At 41.5% G+C, this 22,510-nt stretch overlaps 1 protein-coding gene across 4 annotated transcripts in view; it reads left to right on the top strand.

Annotated features, from left to right (window-relative positions):
• The window catches only part of BICC1 (BicC family RNA binding protein 1), a 338,019-nt gene that overhangs the window by 277,297 nt on the left and 38,212 nt on the right, over positions 1–22,510 (top strand). For all 4 annotated transcript variants that reach the window (XM_062215389.1, XM_062215390.1, XM_062215391.1 and 1 more), the window contains exons 4-8: positions 14,710–14,789; positions 17,882–18,040; positions 19,278–19,331; positions 19,909–20,103; positions 20,659–20,910. In XM_062215389.1, coding sequence (XP_062071373.1) covers positions 14,710–14,789; positions 17,882–18,040; positions 19,278–19,331; positions 19,909–20,103; positions 20,659–20,910 — 740 coding nt within the window. The remainder of the gene's footprint in view (positions 1–14,709; positions 14,790–17,881; positions 18,041–19,277; positions 19,332–19,908; positions 20,104–20,658; positions 20,911–22,510) is intronic.

The following is a 22,510-nucleotide window of genomic DNA, read 5'->3' on the forward strand; positions in this document are numbered from 1 at the left end:
TAGATATTAACTTCATACTTGTAATCCAAGATTCGGTAAGGGTCTATTTGGTGGTGGGGATTAATACAGACTGAGCACAGTGTCTCCCATCAGGCCGAGGGACCTACAGACTTAAGGAGACGTAGTAGGTATGTATATTCTAGGTTAGCTTGTGATTGGGCTTATTAGATGACTGAGCAGTGTCACAAAAAGCCAGCAGAGGTAGACCTTACTTTGCACTGTAGGAGCTTGACTAAAACATGGTGTTAGGACCAGTTTTTTTTTTTTTTTTAATTTATTTGACAGAGATATAGATAGAGAGACAGAGAGAAAGGTCTTCCTTCCATTGGTTCACTCCCCAAATGGCTGCACCAATCTGAAGCCAGGAGCCAAGTGCTTCTTCCTAGTCTCCCATGCGGATGCAGGGGCCCAAGCACTTGGGCCATCCTCCACTGTGCTCCAGGCCACAGCAGAGAGCTGGACTGGAAGAGGAGCAACCGGGACTAGAACCCAGCGCCCATATGGGATGCGGGTGCCGCAGGCGGAGGATTAACCAAGTGAGCCAGGGCGCCGGCCCCAGGACCAGTCTTGAGGTAGTGAGGATCGAACAGATAGAACTGAAATTTGAAATGTGCAGGCACAGAGCATGTGGATAGGAAACAACAGAACATTCTGGTACAATAGTGAGTGTTTAGGTTTGGTTCTAGCGCAAATTATGTAAAGGGTGATGAGAGGAGAAGGCTGAATAAGTGGGCTTGTTCCTGATCAGAAGAAGGGCTTTGAAGAATACAGCAGACAGTTCAAACGCTTAATTCCATGAAATTGGAGAGTCACTGAGGTTAGTGAAGAGAAAGATGGTTTAAGGAAATAATGCTTAATATATAACTTTTGCATTTTGATAAAACGGTGCCATTTCTGTCACCAAAAATGTGGCAGTTTAAATGGCAGAGGGCTGAAGTGATGTCAGGAGAGGGAGGTTCTTGTCTGTGGTCACTTCGTGGCTCAGACGTGGTGTCGTCTTCATTGTGACTCCACTTTGTAGGGTGTACCTGGCCTGGGTGAACCCTGGTGGGTGATGCAGAGGAAGAACTTGAACTTCCATTCGAGATCTGAATGTGTTTGATATAATCTAGGAGTTAACATAGGTTCTGAAGTAAGATTCATAGAAGAATCTGCTTCTGTAGCAGACAGGTAAAATTGGAAGATTTTTCATGTCAGTATGGTCTATAATTTTTTTTAAAAAGAAAACTTGATTCAGTTATGACTTCTCTCACAAATTTTCTATTCTTTCTATTTGCTACTGCTTTCTCCTTTGTGTCTCATAATCACTGAAAGGAAGGGGTGATGAATGAAATTCGGTGCTGTCGGGGATGGGCAGGTGTTTGGCACAGAGGTTAAGGTGTCACTTAGAATGCCCACAGTGTGTATCAGGGTGCCTGCTTCCCGTCCCAGATCTGCTGCTGTCCAGCTTCCTGCTCACACACACGGTGGGAGGCAGCAGATGATAGCCCAAGTACTCGAGTCTCTGCTAGCCATTTGGAAGACCCTGAACGAGTTTGAGGCTCCTGGCATCAGCCTGGCCCAACCCCAGCTTTGTGAGTTGATACGCTCAAGTGAGGGAAGCAGAGGATGGAAGATCCTTATCTCTCCTGATCTTTTTCTCTTTGCCTTTCAAGCACGTTAATTTGGCATTGTCAGTTGCTGAAATTATGTTTTAAAATCTAATTGTTAAAAATTTCTAAACGGAAGATAAATGCCAATTCAAAATCGTTCTTTTAAGGATTTCAAGATATGATTTTAGTGTCTTTATAAAATTCCATACTGCATTGACCAAGACTTAGATTCTCAAAACTATAAAGAAGGCTGAGTCCCATCAGAAAAATTTAGCAATATACATGCGCACAGCCTTTGAATGCAATTAGTTACAGGCAAGGTCACAAGTTGCACAGACCTCCCTGGAAACTGACTGACTTAATGATTACAGAAATCTCACTTCAGTAAATGTGAAGTTGGTGTAAAAAAAGATGTGAATTTACAAGGATACTTCAGAACTCTTGCAGAAAATGGAATTAAAAGATAAATGTATTTTGTTGCGAAACATTTTTCGAAATCCACGTGTAGTTTTTCCACAGTACATTTTTCATGAACTCTTTGAAAACCTTTCAAAAAACTGTTTACCCCAAAATAATACAGTCTTTTAAACTTCATTTTCCACAAACTTTCTGAAGTACTCATGTATATTTTAAACAATGTTTTTTTAAGTGGAACATAAGAACAAAATGTCTTTAGAGGTAAAAATTGAATGGAAGCCAAGAAAATATTGAATTCAAAAATACTGCTGAACCCACACATATTTCTCTCAGGTCCTATAAACTTTACAGCTCGTTAATCAAGGAACATCTGAGGTGCCAAGATACTTCCAGTAATAAACATAACCATGTAATTAAAATGCATTTGCATAGCCTTTAGAGGGAGGGATGGAGAGGGGAAGAGAAAATAGAGAAAATTGCAATCATTAGTAGTTCTGTGCTGTGGTTGTGACATGGACTTGTCTTAAATAGCGAGAGAAATCAATCTCCAAACACATTCACACACACACACACACAACACAAAAAACCCGTATCTTCCGAGACCTAAGGGATATTGTTCTTGACCTATGCAAGACTAGGAGTCCACCCCAACAGCCAGTTAGTGCTTCTGTGGAGACATTAGACAAGCACACATACGGAACGTGGAGCTCCCCACATCACCACCCCGAACTCCTGTACACTTTCTGATCAAGAGGAGGAACAGAATTGGTAGCAGAGGCATTGTATCTGGCAGAAAACAGCTTTAACTCCAGTTTAAATAAGAAACTTTTAACAGAGAGACCACTTAGTTAGCAGGATTAGATGGATGTTAATAGAGGACAAGGCCTACCACCTGGCATCGGCTGGACGCCATTGTCATCCAAGTGCTGACCGGGCAGGGGAAGGACAGGGAGTTGTGGGTACCTGGTAGGAAAGGTGACCCAGCCAGAGACTGCCGGGTGGATCTGTGAGGCGTGGAGTCCTGTGGCTCTGGCCAGAGGTCCGGATGCAGCCTTCTGTGCCTGATGCAGCAGGGCCCAGCAAAAGACAGGAGGGCCTCGGGCAGTGGCAAATGGAGCATAGCATTTTAAACGCTTGGGCATCTGAGAAGAAAAATAAAAGATCTTGTTAGTTGCCATCCTGGCGAAGCTATTGTAAGGCCCCTGTACTTTGAAGTGGTTATTTATTTACATTAATGGGTCTTTTAATGACATCCTGAGAATGAGATATACATGCTGCTTTCCTAAATGGGCTTGCTTGGGAGCCAAACAAGAAAAGAACTGGAACATTCTTTACAGTCTTAGACTCCCGCTACTAGAATTGCCCTCACTTCCATTTATTTTGGAAACCATTACTGAAGCAAAGGAGTGATGTGTGGCCATAAATGCTTGAAAGCATTTCCATGTGGTTACGGGTGGCTGTAAACATATGGCCTTTACCCACCTTTTGGACTCTGTTCTCACCAAGTCTTTGAGTGGCAGTTAACCCCATCAGTGTGTACTTTTGCTCCAGTCTTTACTGGGGAATTCTGTATTCAGAGCCAAAGTCATGTTAGTAAAATATTAAGAGTAGTGGTGTAACAAATGACAAACATAAATTGAGGAACTACATGACAAAAAAAAATATTCTGTTTGAGAATTGTTGACGAGAAAGAAGAAAGTCTAGCTGAAAAAACCTTGTCGCCATCGTTAACATTTAAGGGCCTGGATTTTGAAGGAAATTCTTGAACTGTTGAACTTGGAAAATGAGAAGTTCCGTCTTAAATACATTTTGTTTGAAAGCACAAGGATGTAATTTTCACACATGATCATCTCAGACTTTACTAGTAACAGTGATTTTAAGGTGCATTTTTTCCACATTATGAATGTACGTTTCACAATGGGAAATGCAGAATTGCTTGAAATAATGAATGAAATTAAAATTACACATGATTCTGTTACAATTAGTATTAATTTAATTGGTTTCCTTTTCTTCCTTATATGTATATTCTTAATATTAAATTTTGACATCCTGATTCTTCATTAAATTGCTCTCCAGGCATTTTATACCAGTTTTTATTTCTACCAAGAATGTGTTGGCATGTTTAACTGTATCCTGGTTGGCCTTAACATTTTAAAAAACCTTTGCTAATTGTAGTAATCAAAAATTATTTAATGTACTTGAACTTAATTGTATTTATATATTTACTATTTTTTTCTATTCAGTTATTTATCCAAGTCTTTTGTCAGTCTTTTCTATGGGACAATTTAGTGCATTTTGTTTTTGTTTTTATAGGAACTCAATATAGAACAAAAAGTTTTATTTCAGATTCTGTTTTCTTTGAAAAATTACACCTAATTGGTTACCTTTAGCTGGTGATACATTATGCAGTTTTTGCTGAGAAGCCCCTGTTTTGTTGCTTTTAGTAAAAGCTGGTTATAAAAGACTGGAGTCTGTAGTTTTTCATTACTTAAGCAGAAATACTACTTTTGGTTGAAAGACTCAGAAATTGAGATCCTTGGTTCTCAGTGGGAATAATTATCAAAAGGTATGAGAGAAACAAATAATGTACAGTTAAGGATCTGGGTATGGTCAGCATGGGTCTGTTTCCTAAAGTTAATAGATATTGGGATTAAAAAGTGAGTTTGGTTTGGAGCAAAAAGTCTTGAAATCCTTGTACTTTTTTTTCACAATGTGTATTTTCCACCCACTTGTTGATGATTCCTTGTGTGTGCGACTTTGTCAGGGGGAAAAAAAAAAACAGCTATCAGTTTGTGGAAAGTTGGAAGAAGAGGAAAGGCATTTTCCAAATTATCTTTTTAAGGCCCATTCATATTAGGCACTTTTTTCATTCGTATGCCATTTCTTACAGATACTATTCCAAAGACAGAAATTCTAGTTTTTAAATTTCTTCTCTTAGTAGGTCATACAGAGATCAAGGATGTGGTATAATGTGGCCACATTGTTATTTATAGGACTTCCCTGGCCAAATGCGTGTGAACCGTTAAACTCATGGTGTCTTATTCTGTAATGGCAGCCAATAGCTGTGTGTTAAGATTTTTCACGAATAGTCCCAGCTGTTGTAAAAAGGAACAGTCTGCCTTGGCCACAGATGACGGTGCTTTAGGTTTAGACCATAGGCAATACCTCTGGGACCTGTCATGGACGCTGTGAGCATCAGTATTCCTTGGAGAGGCGATGACGATGAGTCACTTCTGGCCCTGAGACACTCTTGCATAACTTGTTGTTATCTCAGTACAGTTTCTGGGGATGCTGTATCCCACTTCCAGCCCCACTGCAACTCCCCTCTTCCCATTAAAAGGACCATGGGTATAAGACCTGGATTGCACTTCCATTCCAGAGGACCCATATTCAGTTTAGCTCCTTCTCCATACCCTGTCCTTATGCTGGGTGCATGATTGCTTTTGCAGGTGGTATGGGCTGGGTTTTGTTCTCACCATTACAAGGGCTGCTCATCTGTAGCTCACGTATGTGAATGTCTTCCCTTTTAGTAACCTAGCACTGCCAATACTATCTGTAGAATTGTTGCATATAAACCAGTCTGAAGATGCCAAATATCCTCCTGGAATTTAATTCCCCTCTCTCCTCCTTCCCGGCACCCTCTTCCTTATCTCTGGAACATAGAGCTTGGATGACAAGAGTTAGGCTTTGTGTTTTTAACTTTCTTTTTCCACCATCCACTCTCTGAAGCTAGATTTTTCTTGTGCTCTGCATTTTTTTTTTAAGTACCCTCTTTCTACCTGAATAGCAGCTCTGAGATTGTGCTTGGAGTGAGTTGACACTGCATAAGATAACGTGGTTCATGAGATAAGGTGGTTTACCCTTTTCTGATTCTCACACTCCTCAAGTGCATCTGGTTTTGATTATTTCATCTGGTGTGCCTGCACTGTGCTGCATGCTTTGTTTGCATTTCGTTGTCCTCTGAGATTATTTCTGTTTTTTTTTTGCTGAGTCCCTATAACTGTTTCTGATTAAGTAAACCGCTTTGATAAATCACATAGGAATCTTAATAGATACAAAGCATGTGCAGAATTTACTCTTTCCTTCCTTATTCCTTATTTCCTCCTGAAACTGAAGGGTCAGTGGAGAACAATTAGCTTAGGATCATTGTATTGTGAACACTGTTACTCCTGACTCTGTTGGAAGTGATGGTATTCCATCAACAGAAACTCTCGTTCATCTTGTAGTTAATTTTTTTTTTTGAAAGGCAGAAGTACAGAGAGAGAAGAGGAGGGAGGGAAGAAGAGAGAGAGAGGGAGAGAGGGAAGGAGAGAGAGAGATCTTCCATCTGCAGGTTTGCTCCCCAGATGGCCACAACAGTTGGAACTGGGACGGGCCAAAGCCAGGAGCTTCTTCCAGGTCTCCCACATGGGTATATGGGCCCAAGGACTTGGGTCATCTTCCACTGCTTTCCCAGGAGCATTAGGAGGGAGTTGGTTCTTAAATGGAGCAGCAGGGACTCAAACCAGCACCCATGGGATGCCAGCATTGCAGGCAGAGGCTTACTCTTCTTTGCCACAGCATTGGCCTTGTAATTTTGGGTTTTCTTAAGTGAGTAGCTCTTGGCTACCCAATTTATAAAGGGTCCATGGGCTCCATTTGGTTTGTGATTTTGTCTCCCTCTCTTTCCTTTCATTCAGTCTGAAATGTTCATTTGCACAGTAATCTCCTTACCTCCAATGATTGCCAAAAAATCAATGTGAAACATGTCTGCAGGAGCTTGCTACTTCCTTTAGATTTACTCATGTTACTATCATGTCAAGAATACCAGAAATCTTCAGAAAGATCCTGCAAAATGCCCACTATGGGAAAAATTATGCACAAATTTCAGTATTTTGCACCAAAATAAACTTGCCTTTTAATTCCATTTCTAGTGAACTTTGTGACGTCCCATCCTGTTCTTTGTTGTTTTCATCCTGTCAAATGAAAGTTGATAGGAGGTTTTATGGGGCCTCATGGTGTGTAGACTCATGAAAATTAGTTTTTTATTTAAAAAATTTTTTTTTCACAGTACTCTGTCTATTCCCCTTATGTCTTAGTTAACCAGTAAGATTAATTTGTTCCATTTTAAGACCCTTGGGTGATCTTTTGCCATGTTGTAAAGCACTGTGGTTGGTGGGGGAATGCTTCCTACAGGTTGGGTTATCTGTCTTATCCCAGTTGTACCATCTGACATGTCTGTTATGTCTGCTCACCAACACTTTGCTTTCAGTCCGATAGAACTTGGGCTTTTCCACCCCACTTTCAAAATAAACTCTTTGCCCTTTTATTCTAACTCAGTTTATTGGATTTTTTGTTGAACAAGAGCATTCCTTAGAAGAATCTGGAATCTATATTACTGGCTACAAAAATAAGCTTCAAGAGCGTTGGATTCTTGTAGTCCTTTCATTCTTTGAGAATCATTGCTGACCCAGTGTCATCAGTTAGTTTAGGTCGTCTCCAGGTCTTGATAAAGTGTGTGTCTCCATTTTTGAAGATGTGACATTGGTGTGTTGCTGGACCTGTATACACTTTTTGTTTAAAAAGCAAGGTCTGTTCTCTGGGAGCCAAGGGGGAAGTGGCTTGTTCCTCAGGAAGAATGTGGGCAATGGCTGGCTGGCTGCCCACGAGTCGGACTCAGATTTGCTGATCACCAAAATGACTTGCGGACCTGCAGCAGAAGTGATCAAAACACCAGCTGGTGTGACGGTGTCTCGTTCTGAGCCGTGACTTGGCCAGAAGAGGGTTTGAAGGAGAATCCTGTCTGCACATGTGGCTGTCAGAGCCTTTGTTTCATGTCTAAAAGCACGTTATACGAGAAGTGCCAGGGGAGTGAAAGCTGCCTTGCATCCACTCTCTGATACAAAATTGAACATTCCTAGAATGTGCAAAAAGTGAAGTCCCAGCCACCGTCTCCAAAGCCAGTGCTGGATCCCTCCGCAGGGATTGGAGGCTACTTTTCCTGCACCCCCACGCTTGTGTTTACCACCCACAGCCTGAGGTTCTTGACTATGGGTTAGATTATAGGTGAACCTAGTAATTGTGAGATACCTGAGAAATTGTACAATAATCTTATCAGGTTAGCTTTTCAGAACTTGCTTTGTAACAGTTAGATTCATGAGAAAGTTTAGCAATGATCTTAATAAATTTCCTAATTAAAATAAAATACTCCAGAGATTCAGCGACTTTTCGAAGGTGGCCAGCTTGTTGATGGGCAACTTGAGGTCCACTGTGGAGTCTGCATATTTTTGCCACATCATGAGGAAATCTGTAGTCTGTTGCAGAATGGAAGTCGTCAAAAGTTAATGCCGTCTACTGAATAGATGCTGGCTTGTCCTAGCTTTTCTCTAGGTGATTCCAAGTCAGCCAATGCCCTTGAGATGCCTGGGGCTTTATCTGAGACTTGAGAGGCAATCCTGAGCCTAGTCTTTCTTCTGTAGTTTGAGCATGCATAATCTGAGAGTGCAAAATGCTCCACAGTCTGAAACTTTCTGAGCACCAGCATGATGCTGCAAAGTGGAAAAGTCCACTCCTTGGGCGGGCGCTAGGATGTAGTAGGCTAAGCCTCTGCCTGCGGCGCCCGCATCCCAAATGGGCGACAGTTCGTGTCCTGGCTGCTCCTCTTCCAATGCAGCTCTCAGCTATGGCCTGGGAAAGCAGTGGAAGATGGCCCAAGTCCTTGGGCCCCTGCACCCACACGGGAGACCTGGAAGAAGCTCCTGGCTCCTCACTTTGACTCAGCTCAGGTCTGGCCATTGTGGCCATTTGGGGAGTGAACCAGCTAATAGAAGACCATTCTCTCTGTCTCTCCCTCTCTCTGTCTATAACTCAACTTCTCAAACAAATAAACTCTTTTAAAAAAAGAAAAAATTCTACTCCTGGCCTCAACTGTCAGATTATGGTCACAATGTAAGTGCACTAAAAATATGGTACAAGGCCGGCACCACAGCTCACTAGGCTAATCCTCTGCCTGTGGCGCCAGCACACCGGGTTCTAGTCCCGGTTGGGGTGCTGGAGTCTGTCCCTGTTGCCCCTCTTCCTGTTCAGCTCTCTGCTGTGGTCCGGGAGTGCAGTGGAGGATGGCCCAGATCCTTGGGCCCTGCACCCGCACGGGAGACCAGGAGAAGCACCTGGCTCCTGGCTTCGGATCAGCTCCTGGCTTCCTCTCTCTCTCTTTTTTTTTAAACAGGCAGAGTGGACAGTGAGAGAGAGACAGAGAGAAAGGTCTTCCTTTGCCGTTGGTTCACCCTCCAATGGCCACCGCGGCCGGCGTGCTGCAGCCAGTGCACTGCGCTGATCCGAAGCCAGGAACCAGGTGCTTCTCCTGGTCTCCCATGTGGGTGCAGGGGCCCAAGCACTTGGGCCATCCTCCACTGCACTCCCGGGCCATAGCAGAGAGCTGGCCTGGAAGAGGGGCAACCAGGACAGAATCCGGCGCCCCGACTGGGACTAGAACCCAGTGTGCCGGCGCCGCTAGGCAGAGGATTAGCCTGTTGAGCCATGGCGCCAGCCTTGTCTCTCTCTCTCTGTCAATTCTGCCTGTCAAAAAAAAAAAAAAAAAAAAAGGTACAAAATGTACTTCAGTCTGTGTAGAAGATTTATGTGAAAGATAGGTGAACTCTGTGTTTAGCATTGGACTGTGCTTCTAATCAATATCTATGTATATATAAATATTAAATATGAAATATGAGACACTTTTGGTTCCAAGCATTGCAGATAAGGACACCATGCTAAAAAATGTGGCCTTTACTAGTTTGGAACCACTTGGTGGCTGCTGGTTTCAAAGAATTTCAGAGAAAGATGGAGTTGCTGCTGCCTTGCTGGTCCTCAGTGACCACTCCTGACAGCCACAGGCCCCCGCTGATTTGCCTCTTGGCTGGACAGTTACAGAGGCTAAGGTTCATTAGCCAGAAATCAAACTGGCAACTAACATGGAAAGAGCTCCCAGCCAGGGCAGATGAATTCTGCCATCGATGGCTTCTATATGATGTAGGGCGGTTTGGCTGTTCTGTTTATATGTATTAAATGTGCGAGCCTTGCAGATCCCAGGCTGTGATATAGAACTTTCCCCATGCACTGTGACGATATTTTGGGGGATGTTGTGACTGGAAAGAAGGGAGTTGCTCATGCAAGGGATTTTCTGTCTAAAAGAATATCCTGAGAATGAAAGAATTACTGTGAATTTTTGTTGTTGTTGAATCATTAGCTCAGCAGTATTTCAATCATTGGAGACAGGAAAGTAGCTACAAACAGATTGCTGGTGAAAGACTGATGGCTTAAATTCACCTTGTGTCAATAGCACATTACTTTCTGTAGTATAATGAACACAAATGTCTGATAGAAGTATTTTCTACAGGTTTTGCTGTGGGATAGGAATGAAGTGGAAAGGAGGTTTCAGCTTGAGGAGAGAAGAAAAGACCATAAAATATTCACTGATGTTTCCAGGGATTGGAATATTTGCAAGAATGGAAAACAGATTAGAAACAAGGGTACCAATCGCTAATCTTTAAAATCATAAGTAAACCTCCGCTAAGTTCATAAAATGTCCCAAATCTTTTATTTATTTTTATTGAAAATTGGTTTTTAGCAGGTGTTCTTATGAAAACAGTTGTTGCCTTATCAAGTCCTTACGAATTGCCATATGGAAGTCATAAGAACCATTTTATAAAAAACGTTCAGCTTTTTTTTTTTTTAAAGAAAGGCACATTTTCTATTCTCTTTTGCGGTATTTAGGTATAAAACCCATCCCTCAAGCATGTCTGGCAGCTTCATGTCACTTAATGAGGGTTGGACTACCAGCTGGTCTTCCTCCCTTCCATAGGATGACATGAGAGACATATGAACAGACAGGTAGGGCAGAAATCTAAAACCAAAACCTGGATGATTCTTGACAAATACTGAGATCTGTTTTGAAGTGAGAACTGTTTGGGGAAGTGCAGGAAATACAGTCACATTGGATATGAAATATGGATCTAGACTTCTATCTCCTCCCTCTGAATTTGGCTATTTCATAAAATACATCTGCCTTCAGTCTATTCAAGCAGTAGTTTACTGGATATCTGCCTATTGTCTGGTACTGTGGCTGTTAAAAAATCAAGTAAGACATGGTCCTGTGTTCAGGGATCTTGAGGGTTTGTTATAAAGCAATGAGAATAGTTTTTAGAGTAAATGTCTCCAAATTTTTGCCAACATTAGAATTGTCTTTCAAAACAATTAATTTGGGAAAAGGGGAAGCTATACAGTTATTTCCAGTTTCTCTACCATGTCCCGACACACTTTCTTGCTGACCTTTTTATTTCGTTTTTAGATTTAGTAGTATGGACATACTTTGGCTTTTATTGTGTGTGTGTGTGTCATGTATTTCAAGAATGAGTCTGAATGAAGCTGTGGTCCCTGTGCTGTTACATAGACAAGCTTGAACTATAAACTGTAACAGCTACTGAAAATAGTATTTTATGAACTCAAATGAGTAAATTAAGTTCAACCTGGAATTAAGGCACACATGCTGTGTATCTTTTAAGAAAGGAGAAAAGAGGGGCCAGCGCTGTGGCTCACTTGGTTAATCCTCCACCCGTGGTGCCGGCATCCCATATGGGCGATGGATTCTGTCCGGGTTGCCCCTCTTCCAGGCCAGCTCTCTGTTGTGGCCCGGGAAGGCAGTGGAGGATGGCCCAAGTGCTTGGGCCCCTGCACCCACATGGGAGACCAGGAGAAGGTACCTGGCTCCTGGCTTCAGATCGGTGCAGCGCCGGCCGTGGCGGCCATTTGGGGAGTGAACCAATGGAAGGAAGACTTTTCTCTCTGTCTCTCTCACTGTCTATAAGTCTACCTGTCAAATAAATAAAAAAGGGGTGGGAGGGGGAGAATGAAAACAATCTAAATCCAAATTTTGTCGTATTCATTCCTATCCTTATTGAAATTGATTATTGAAAGAGCCACTCTTAAAAAAAAAAAAAGCACTTATTCCCATCCTGGAGACAGTTTGATGTTGCTTGTCGGTTGTGGGTTGTCCACTCCCTGTAGTTTGTTACTCCTTGCTTCCTCTGTGTCTTTGTGTGCATTGGTACTTTATAGTTTTGAACACTAGATGGTGCTATTTCACTTTAAAATAAGGTGGGCTTTTTTTTTTTTTTTTTGAGCCTTTGCTTTCTATTTTGTTTATTGTTCTGTTGATGCAGAGATGATGATGGCAATCAGAGCCTTCCTTAAATTGCATCAGAGGCTCCCTGTCTGTCTACAGGTGGATAGGACCTTTAAGGTGATTTTCCAGCCTATGAGAGTCAGGTTTCAGGTTAGCCATTCTGTACTTACTGTTAACTTCTTTTGTATGTGAGAAAAATACAGTTGTATCCTGTAGAAGCATTTCTGTCATGTGTTTTGGGCCCAAACGTAAGAGGTTACAATTTAAAGTCTTGGTGGTTTAATCTGCTGTTTCTTATCCTTGGTTTAAGAATCAGGGAACCAGAGAAACCTGATCAGGGTACGCGTGTTTCAGCAGGTGAGTTTGATGCACAGGCATGTTCTGAGAAACCCTGCGTACTCATGAGTGTTTTCAGTAGAGATTAACAACACTGTCAGCCCCACAGGAACTCAAACCACAGTTGTGGGTATTTGAGTGTGAAGTTTTGGATCCAGACAGCTTTCCATGTAAGTGTTGTCTGGAGGAGTGAAGGGGCCATTGTAAGGATTCCCGAAGCGGTAAAAGCTGGCGGGAGTAAGACGGGGAGAAGGCAGTGCTGGTCCGTGGGCAGTGAGGGATGCGATACCGCAGGACCTGCTCCCAGCTTGCAGCAGTCCAGCATCCCTGTGCCTTGCTTTTAGACCCCTTGCCTCACAGCACTGGTACATAAATACTGGAGAAAGTTCCCCCCAACCGTAAGGCCTTTGATCTTCACCATGTCCCTGTGACAGGGCGAGTGTCAGAAGAAGGGATAAAAGATGGGAGAATTGCCAGAGGCCACGAGCAGCCCCTGGGGGACAGTCCAGGCAGAGACAGGGGCCGGAGGTGAGGGCGCCGATTCAACCAGCACAGCTGCTGGGACATCTCCTCGGGGGCCAGAGCCCTCCGAACTGTGTGTGTGTGCATGTTTGTGTGTGTGTGTGCTTGTGCGTGTGCGCGCATGTAGAGGGGAGGGAGTGCACTGTTGTTAGCTGGAATTTCACCATCCTGGTCTGATGAGGGGGCAGTTTTAAGAAAACGGGTTCTTCCATTCCTTGTTTGCTCTCTGGGTTTCTCATTGCCCAGTTGCACCTTCACATGGCTTTGACTTCACCTTGGGCAGTAGGGGGTGGATAAGGAGATCAGCTGCGAGTGTGTTGTTGTTGTTGTTGAGATAAAACCTCTACCTGGTTATTTGGCTTCCGTGTCCCAGAGAATTGCTGCCTTCAAGAGTAAAAGCACTGGATCTGAGCTGCTTGTTAGTTGTGAAAGGTGCTTGGCAAACCCTGGCTGGCCCTGATGTCACTGCTGTGACGTGTTGGAGGCACAGCACGGCCTCAGCTGAGACGTGGAGGTACTCAGTAGGGTGGAGATTTATCACTGAGGTGAAACTCCTGATAGATTATCTCTCTCTTTACCACTGAAGCTAATGGTCATAGAACTTTCTAGTTAACCCCAGAGCATCTTGGTCTGTGTCAGGCTGACTGAGAAGGAGATACAGCACTAGGTCACCAGATTAAAAGGAGACCTGGAGAATTGGGTCAGCAACCCTGGGGCTTAGGCTCCAGATCCACCATCTTGCCTCCTTTCCACCTTTACGCAGATCTCGTTTTCTACAAATCCTGCTGCCCACTCCCCTTCCCATAACTGGTATTCCTGAGCCATTCATCCTGCTGTCCTTTTGTGCTTTTTCATCCATTTGTATTCTGATGTATTAGGCAGTTTGTTCTCATTTTTGTCTCCCTGAACAAGATGATAAGCTGTATATGGACAGAGCCTTTTTTCTTCACTGATAGGATATTACCCCTAGTTCCTGGAACATGGACTTGTGCATAGTGGATGTTCAGAAAATAGTTGTTAAATGAGTGCTTTCCTACACAACGGTCAGTAGCAGTAATGTACAACAGATACACCATCTTAGATGAGTCACTCAATAGTGATTCGGATTAATTTATATTTGGGAAAATTTGATATTTAAATTTTTTTCTATTAAGCCTACACCTGTGAGGATGTCTCCTAAGTTATCACAGAGTTTAAAATATGAATTCACAGCTGGAAGGCTTTAACTTATATGGTCCAAGTCTGAGTGGTTTCCAGGACAAGATTCTAAACTATGTTGTGGCTTAGATTTTTCTGTAAACAACCTCACAAAACTGTGTCATGGTTTAAATAAATTAATACCTTTAAATCCATTGAATGGGTCCTGGAATGTAGCAAGATCTCAATTGTTATATTGAAATATGGACATCTTGTTTAAAAATATTATATAATTATTTTTGCAATTATATACTTATTTTGGAAAAAAAATCATTTAGCCATGTATCACAGGGGGAAAAGTCACAGGTACATGAATAATTAGAGTATTCTCCAAATTTGGAAATTCTGAATGTTTAGTTAATGTTAGATTGATACATGCCTAGAAGGAAAGTTACTGACTTTCTTACGGAACACTTAGGAGTAACATCAATTTTAAAACAGAGTTTGGGAGTTTCACATGAGACCGTTGTTTCTGATTCCTTGCAGATCCCCATATAAAGGTTTCTGGAAAGAAGGAAGATGTTAAAGAAGCCAAGGAAATGATCATGTCTGTCTTAGACACAAAAGTAAGTGAATGTTAAGGACACTCGGGGGTCAGGACCTCGTCTCTGCAAGGGCTGCTTCCTGCCCTTGTGAAAGAACCATTTGGAGAAGAAAAACCAGGAGAAAGTAACGTGGCTTTGGAAAACACGTGTGGTTGTACAGTGGATGTACAGTTCTGCTGAATACTTGACTGGGTTCTCTCATACTGTGTAAGGGAACAGTGTTTCTACATACACACATACACACATTTGCATATGTAGGTACTCATATGTGTGCATATGCATGTATGTGCAGACCGTCTTCAGAAACAGACACTGGTGCTGCTTAGGCTAGGACAGGCAGCAAAGATGATCATTAGCATATTGGCCTTTGTGGTGCCAGCCACATATGCTTCCTTTTGTGTGGTTGTGTGTACACGTTCTCTCTGCAAGTCTGTGTGGGGAGGGGAAACAGGAAAACGTAAATATGTAAAAATATATACTCATTTGTGTGAATCAATACATCTAAATCATCTATTATATTCCAGGTACTTTGCTAATCATTTTATAGTATTATTGAACAAGTATTGTTTTGTGTAACTCTCCTGACTGCCTATCACAGATATGCTAAGTAACCTGCTCAGGCAAACAGAGCTGGTAACTGGGGAGGTGAGGTTCAAATCCAAGCCATTGGGTTTTTTTCCTGATTCATAACATTTTATAAAGCTAGAGTAATCAAAACAGTGTAACACTGGCATAAAGACATACATAGAGACCAATGGAACATAATAAAGAGTGCAGAAATAAACTCACACATATATAATTACATGATCTTTGACAAGGATGCCAACTCTACACAATGGGAAAAAGTCTCCTCAATAAACAGTGTTGGCAAAACTGATCTTGACTTGCAAACAGATGAATCTAAAGCTGAACCTTATACTATACACAAAAATCAGTTCAAAGTGGGTAAAAGAAATGAGTGTAAAACCTGAAATTACAGAACTCACTGGGGAGAAACTTCATAACATCAGCGTTTGCAGTAGTTTCTTGGGTATGATTGCAAAATACAGGCAACAAAAGCAGAAACAGACAATTTTGGATCACACCAAACTAGAATGTTTTTTCACAGCAAGGCAATCAATCAATAGGATGAAAGGCAGCTCATGAAATGGGAGAATATACTTGCAAACCACATATTCATATAAAAAGTGTTAATATCTAAAATATATAAGGATCTTCTATCACTTACCAACAAAAACAAAACCAAAAACAAACAAAAACTAATCTGATTCTTGAAATGGACTAATATTTGAATGCACATGTCCCCGAGGAAGACAGATGGTCACTAAAAAATATTTAGCATCACTAATTATCAAGGAGTGGCAAATCCACACCACAATGAATATCACCTGACACCCATTAGGATGGGCATAATTCAAAGCCACTTTGTTTCTCCATCTGTTATTTCACTGGAATTGGCTCTGAAACTTTCCTTTTTTCCCCTTGCTATTCACCTATATAATGGTCAACTATTTGGGCATTTTCTTTACAAAGGAGGATATTTATAAAGGCTAACCTGGCTGGAACTGTGGTGCAGTGGTTAAAACCCCAGCCTGCAGAACCAACATCCCATTTGGGTGCGGGTTTGAATCCCAGCTGTTCCACATCCAGTCCAGCTCCCTGCTAATGTGCCTGGGAAAACAGAGGAGGATGGCCCGAGTCGGAGTCGTTGGGACCCTGCACCCACGTGGGAGACCAGAGGAAGTTCCTGGCTCCTGGCTTTGGATCAGCCCAACTCCGGCCATTGCGGCAATTTGGGGAGTGAACCAGCAGATGGAAGCCTCTCTCTGACTCTCCCTCTCTGTAATTCTGTCTTCCAAATAAATAAAATAAATCTAAAAAAAAACAAAGACCAAACTGAAAGAGCTGAGTATAAAAATCAAAATATTTATATATATTGAAAATCTCAGAATTCAGAAGATTTTAAATTACTGATGTTTTAACGTGTTTTATTTTGAATTTTTAAGAACTGGAGAATGGCCGGCGCCGCGGCTCACTAGGTTAATCCTCCGCCTGCAGCGCCAGCACACCAGGTTCTAGTCCTGGTCAGGCGCCGGATTCTGTCCCTGTTGCTCCTCTTCCTGTCCAACTCTCTGCTATGGCCTGGGAAGGCAGTGGAGGATGGCCCAGGTCCTTGGGCCCTGCACCCGCATGGGAGACCAGGAGAAGCACCTGGCTCCTGGCTTCGGATCAGCATGGTGCGGCGGCCATTGAAGGGTGAACCAACAGCAAAGGAAGACCTTTCTCTCTGTCTCTTTCTCTCTCACTGTCCACTCTGCCTGTCCAAAAACAAAACAAAACAAAAAACTGGAGAATTTCAGTAAAAGTCTTGTGAATTAGAAAGAATTAAAGAATTTCATGCCAATCTTTTTAATTTGATCACAGAAAATTTCCCAAAATTCATGTTTTCCACTACATGTTCTAGTGCTTTTATTTTTTGTATCTTAAAGTTTTATGTTTTAATATAACTATTCTTACACATTGTATTTATTTACTTAAACCAGCTCACTGCCAGATAGGCTTTGTGATCTCCTTTTGACCTTTCTGCCTGCCAGTAAGCATATAATAGATTGACTTCATGAAGTTCAACAAACAGTAACTTAGAAGTTGTGAGAAAATAAGTGTACATGCGTCCTTATTTAGTTTTGAATTTTATTTTTATTTCTACTCTGCTATCATCTTAGTTCCACAGTCCTACAAACCTACAAATCTTCAACTTTGTTTTCATCTATTGTTAGTTATTTAAATTAAATGTTTAATGGGTAATATCTTTAAAGAGAAAGTAATTTGTAATTGCAGCTGGCTTTACTTAAAGGCTACTTTGCAAGAAAATTATCATGATAGAGAACATATCTGTTCTGCTGACAAATTTATCTTACAATCAGACTTTCCTTTTTATTACCAAAGAGAAGTTGATAGAAATTGGACATTTTAGATTGAGACAATCAGATCAAGGAATTGGTAAGATTTCCCATTGGGTGACTTTTTGTTAATATATTTTCATGGGGGCATAACGTTTTTAGGGAGTTCTTTCCTTCTCGTGCATCAAGAAATGATACATTATTTCCATGCAGAGCAATCGGGTTACCTTGAAGATGGATGTCTCACATACAGAACACTCACATGTGATCGGCAAGGGTGGCAATAATATTAAAAAGGTCATGGAGGAAACAGGATGCCACATCCACTTTCCAGATTCCAACAGAAATAACCAAGCGGAAAAAAGCAACCAGGTGATTTGTCTGTCTCTCCACGTGAGCTTTGAGGGGATGAGCCTCAACATTAATTTTCAGTGTGTATCTTTTTTGAGAGATGAGGGCAAATCAGTAATCATAGAGGTGACGCGTGCCATGGGTTTTTTGACCTTTGGCAAAGAGATGGAAGGTGCTGTCCTTTTTTGAGATGAGGAGTTGTAGGTAAGCCCTAAATTCTTGATGTCTAAAGGGCTGGATGAAAACAGGGGAGAAAGTGCTGGCCACAAAAAGAATCCCCTGTGGCAGGAGGTCCATTAGGAAAGGACATGAGAGCTGGCCTGGTCCAGGAGACTACCTGTTGCCTAGATTATGTCTGCAAAGACCCCGACGTGCTCCGGCTACACCAGAGAGGAAATGCTTGAACGCCCAACTTTCTTGCCTTGCCTGAATCATGTCTCTCCCTGGTCTGCATGCAGCTTTTTATGTTTCTTCTGTTTGGAAACATGGGACTCTGTTGTCCATATGTTAGCACTTTAGTACTTTAAGAACAGGTAGTATGACTTGTGTTCTCTGCTGTGCTCACCATGGTCCTAGAAGCTGTCAGCTACAAAGGTGATCATGATGCAGACTTTACAGACACTGGTAGTGTTGGTGGGTGTGTGCCTGAGGGACTTAGAAAGCCATGATAAAAATGCACAGACCGTGTTAAAAACACTGAAAAACTAATATGGTGTGACCGTGGACCCTAAGAGCAGTGTCCAGGGCTCCTGTCCCCTCACGCTGATGCTGAGACCGACACTTTAGGTGGCAGAGCCAGGGAAGGTCGCAGGGATTTCAGGAAAAGGTGAGGGGGGTAGGTGTTGGAGCAGTGGTTATTTACCAGCTGCAGTGGAGGAAGTCCAATATTTTGAGAACTTTATGCAGCCGTATCACTGCATGTTAATGTACATCTGGTGTGCAAAGAATTTGAATAAAGAAAAAAAATGCAGTGACAAAGAGTAATTTTGAGGAAGGGCAGGATGGCTTCCTGGGAATTCTGGGACTTTGGGACAGTCCAGGGGTGATGCAAGCCAGGTGACACAGGTTCTCATTAACCGGTCAATTCTTGTCAAGCAGCTGTCGATTGGAGTCTGAGAACCTTCTCTTTGTAACAAGCTCCCAAGTAAGAATGTTGCTGTGCGTTCCCTGACAAGTTTGTGTAGCTATGATGTAGATAACTGGAAAAACAGATGTTTGTTTGACTCAAATAAATCTGCTTATTTTCTTACGTTTGCAGGTATCTATAGCAGGACAACCAGCAGGAGTAGAATCTGCCCGAGTTAGAATTCGGGTAACTATTTATTACTGTAATACAGTAGATCATTGTTACTAACAGTTGCTTTATAAGGCATTAAAACATCATCATTTATCATTTTATACCCAAATTATGTTCAATAAGTAGGAGATATGATGGAGGTTGTTTTCATGTCCATTTTGATATTCACTATCTAAATTTTAATGTAGATATTTTATTGTTAAATATTTTGTAGATGAGTTTGTATGCTATTTATAAACTTTTTTGCCATTGGACACTTTTCTCAGAGATGTTCTGGATTTCATCTGACTCAGCTTCTCTGATGACTTTCAAATGATCACATAGAGGCTGGTGGGAAAATGCCACAGGTGGTGTGATTTGGAAACAAGCTTCACAAAAGGCTTTTTTTTTTTTTCATTTAAAAACCTTTACATGTGTGTATATATATATCATGTGTATGTATATATGTATATAGTTCTTCTAAGTTTACATCTACAATAAAAACATTTTATGTTTTGAAGTGTATCATGAGAAAAGAACAAATGAATTCTGCACCTCTCTAAATGAATAATAGTTTAACTGTTTGCTTTGGGCTTTCATATTTTCATCTTAGGAGCTGCTTCCTTTGGTGCTGATGTTCGAGTTACCAATTGCTGGAATTCTTCAACCAGTTCCTGATCCTAATTCCCCTTCCATTCAGCACATATCACAGACGTACAACATTTCAGTATCATTTAAACAGCGTTCCCGAATGTATGGTGCTACTGTCATAGTACGAGGATCTCAGAATAACACTAGCGCTGTGAAGGTAAAGAACTGAGACCATTCAGTATGTCACAAGTATTCAGAATGCACGGGACTGGAGAACTTCATATTGAGTGAAATAGGCCAGACACAGAAAGACAGATACCACACGTCCCCTTGTACGTGGGAATAAAATAAAAAGAAAAAAGAGAAAAAAACTTAATCTGAACACAGAATGTTGATTACTAGAGGATGGGAGGGATCAAAGGGGGTTGGATTAAAAATCTAGGGGAAGCTGGAAATGGATCTTTAGTTGTGACCAAGATATTGATAAGGGATGTTAATTAGGGAAATACGGAGCGGGGTACATGAGACTTCTTTATATTACTACCTCAAAATTTCTGTTTAGTAAATTTAAGGCTATTCTGAAATAAAATGTTACAAAAAAAAGTGTACTAAACAGGCCAGTTTTATTTGTGAAGGATATTATGTGCTTTTGTTTCCCGGAAGTTCCCTTTGTGTTACGTTTTGTGTTACAGGATGTGCTATATTTTCTGGCCCTGTTTAGATCTGGACAGTCATTTCATAGGATTATTTCCCTCCTCCCCCTTTCTCCTAGGAAGGAACCGCCATGCTGTTAGAACACCTTGCCGGGAGCTTGGCGTCAGCTATTCCTGTGAGCACACAGCTAGATATTGCAGCTCAGCATCATCTCTTCATGATGGGTCGGAATGGGAGCAACATCAAACATATCATGCAGAGAACAGGTGCTCAGATCCACTTTCCCGATCCCAGCAATCCACAGAAGAAATCCACCGTCTACCTCCAGGGCACCATCGAGTCTGTCTGTCTTGCAAGGCAGTATCTCATGGTAAGGCTATGAAGTTACTGGGACTGGTTTTGTTTTCATTTATTTAAAAAAAATTTAAGGTAAACAAATTTCATTTATTTTATATATACATATTTAGGAACATAGTGATACTTCCCACCCTACCCTCCCTCCTGCCTACACTCCCACCTTGCCTCTTCCTTCCTTCTCCTGCCTCTCTTATTTCTCCTTTCTTAGTTTTTACAGTGATCTCTCAGTTTACTTTATACTCATAAGATTAACCCTACACTAAGTAAGGAGTTCAAGAAATAGCACGAAGAAAAAAACACTGTTCCTCAACAGTAGAGACAAGGGCTACAAACAATCATTGAATCTCAAAATTTTAATTTCACTCCTATACATTGCATTTTTGGTACTCTTACTAGTTACCACAAATCAGGGAAAACATATGGTATTTGTCTTTTTGGGACTTGGTATTTCACTGTGTAATGGTTTCTAGGTGCATCCATTTTGTTACAGAAGACAGGATTTCATTCTTTCTTATTGCTTAGTAGTATTTCATACTATCTATCCCACAGTTCTTTATCCAGTTATCAGCTGATGGACATCTGGGTTCATTCAGTATCTTAGCTATTGTGAATTGAGCTGCAGTAAACATATAAAATCAGCATATGAAAGCATTATCTGTACAATTTTCTAAAAAACTCCTTTGGATACAGTGGGCGTTGCTTCCCTTACTGCGCTAAGATGATCTTTAAGAAGACACTTTAGGAAAGGGGATTTAGCCTCATGGTTAAGATGCTCACATCCTGCATTGGAGTGCCTGGGTTCCATTTCCAGCTCCAACTCCTGACTCCCAACTTCTTGCTACTATTCATGCTGGCGGCAGTAGTGACGGTTCAAGTAATTGTGTTCCTGTGATCCATATGGGAGATCTGGATTGAGTGAGTTCCCAGCTCTCTGCTTTGGCCCCTGCCGAGCCCCAGCTGTTGCAGGCATTTGAGAAAAGAACCAGCAGATGGAAGCTCACACTGTCTTTTTGCCTCTAAAATAAATAAAAGGAAGCACTTTTGAAGTCTGCTCAAATAAGGCAGTTCTTGATTAAAGGAAATAAATTGGAACAGTCTTACTGTCACGTGGATGGTTTTCCAGCATTGTGTTTTTTTAAACCTAAGTTAAGCAAAGAAGTGGTTACAATAAAATGACTATTCGGTAGCGTGGATGGCAGGTGATTATCTGACAGGCAGTGTTAGTGTGCTGTTTGCACCACATACATTCTGTTTAAACAAAAGTATAAATACTGTTTAAATTTGATCTTCAAAGACATAAATTTTGGCAGTCTGAAACATTTGTGTTTCTGAGCTATCTACGATAATTTGGGAGTTACTATTGAAGCCATGAATTTGAATGTCACTTACTGAAGAAAGATAGCAAAGTTATAAATTATAATTGAACACTACTTCTAATTTATTATTTATAACATTTCTGTCCTTCCTGTGTTCATTTAAAACCGCAGTGCATGGGTTGCTAGTAACAGCGTGGATGAATTTAATGCTGGGCTCCCAAATGTTCTTATTAAAAACACCATTGTATTCTCTTGTTCTCTGCTTGACCTTTAGTGACATTTGGATCCGTAAGCATC

The sequence above is a fragment of the Lepus europaeus genome, chromosome 17 (assembly GCF_033115175.1).
Source record: "Lepus europaeus isolate LE1 chromosome 17, mLepTim1.pri, whole genome shotgun sequence".
Classification (NCBI taxonomy): Eukaryota; Metazoa; Chordata; class Mammalia; order Lagomorpha; family Leporidae; genus Lepus; species Lepus europaeus.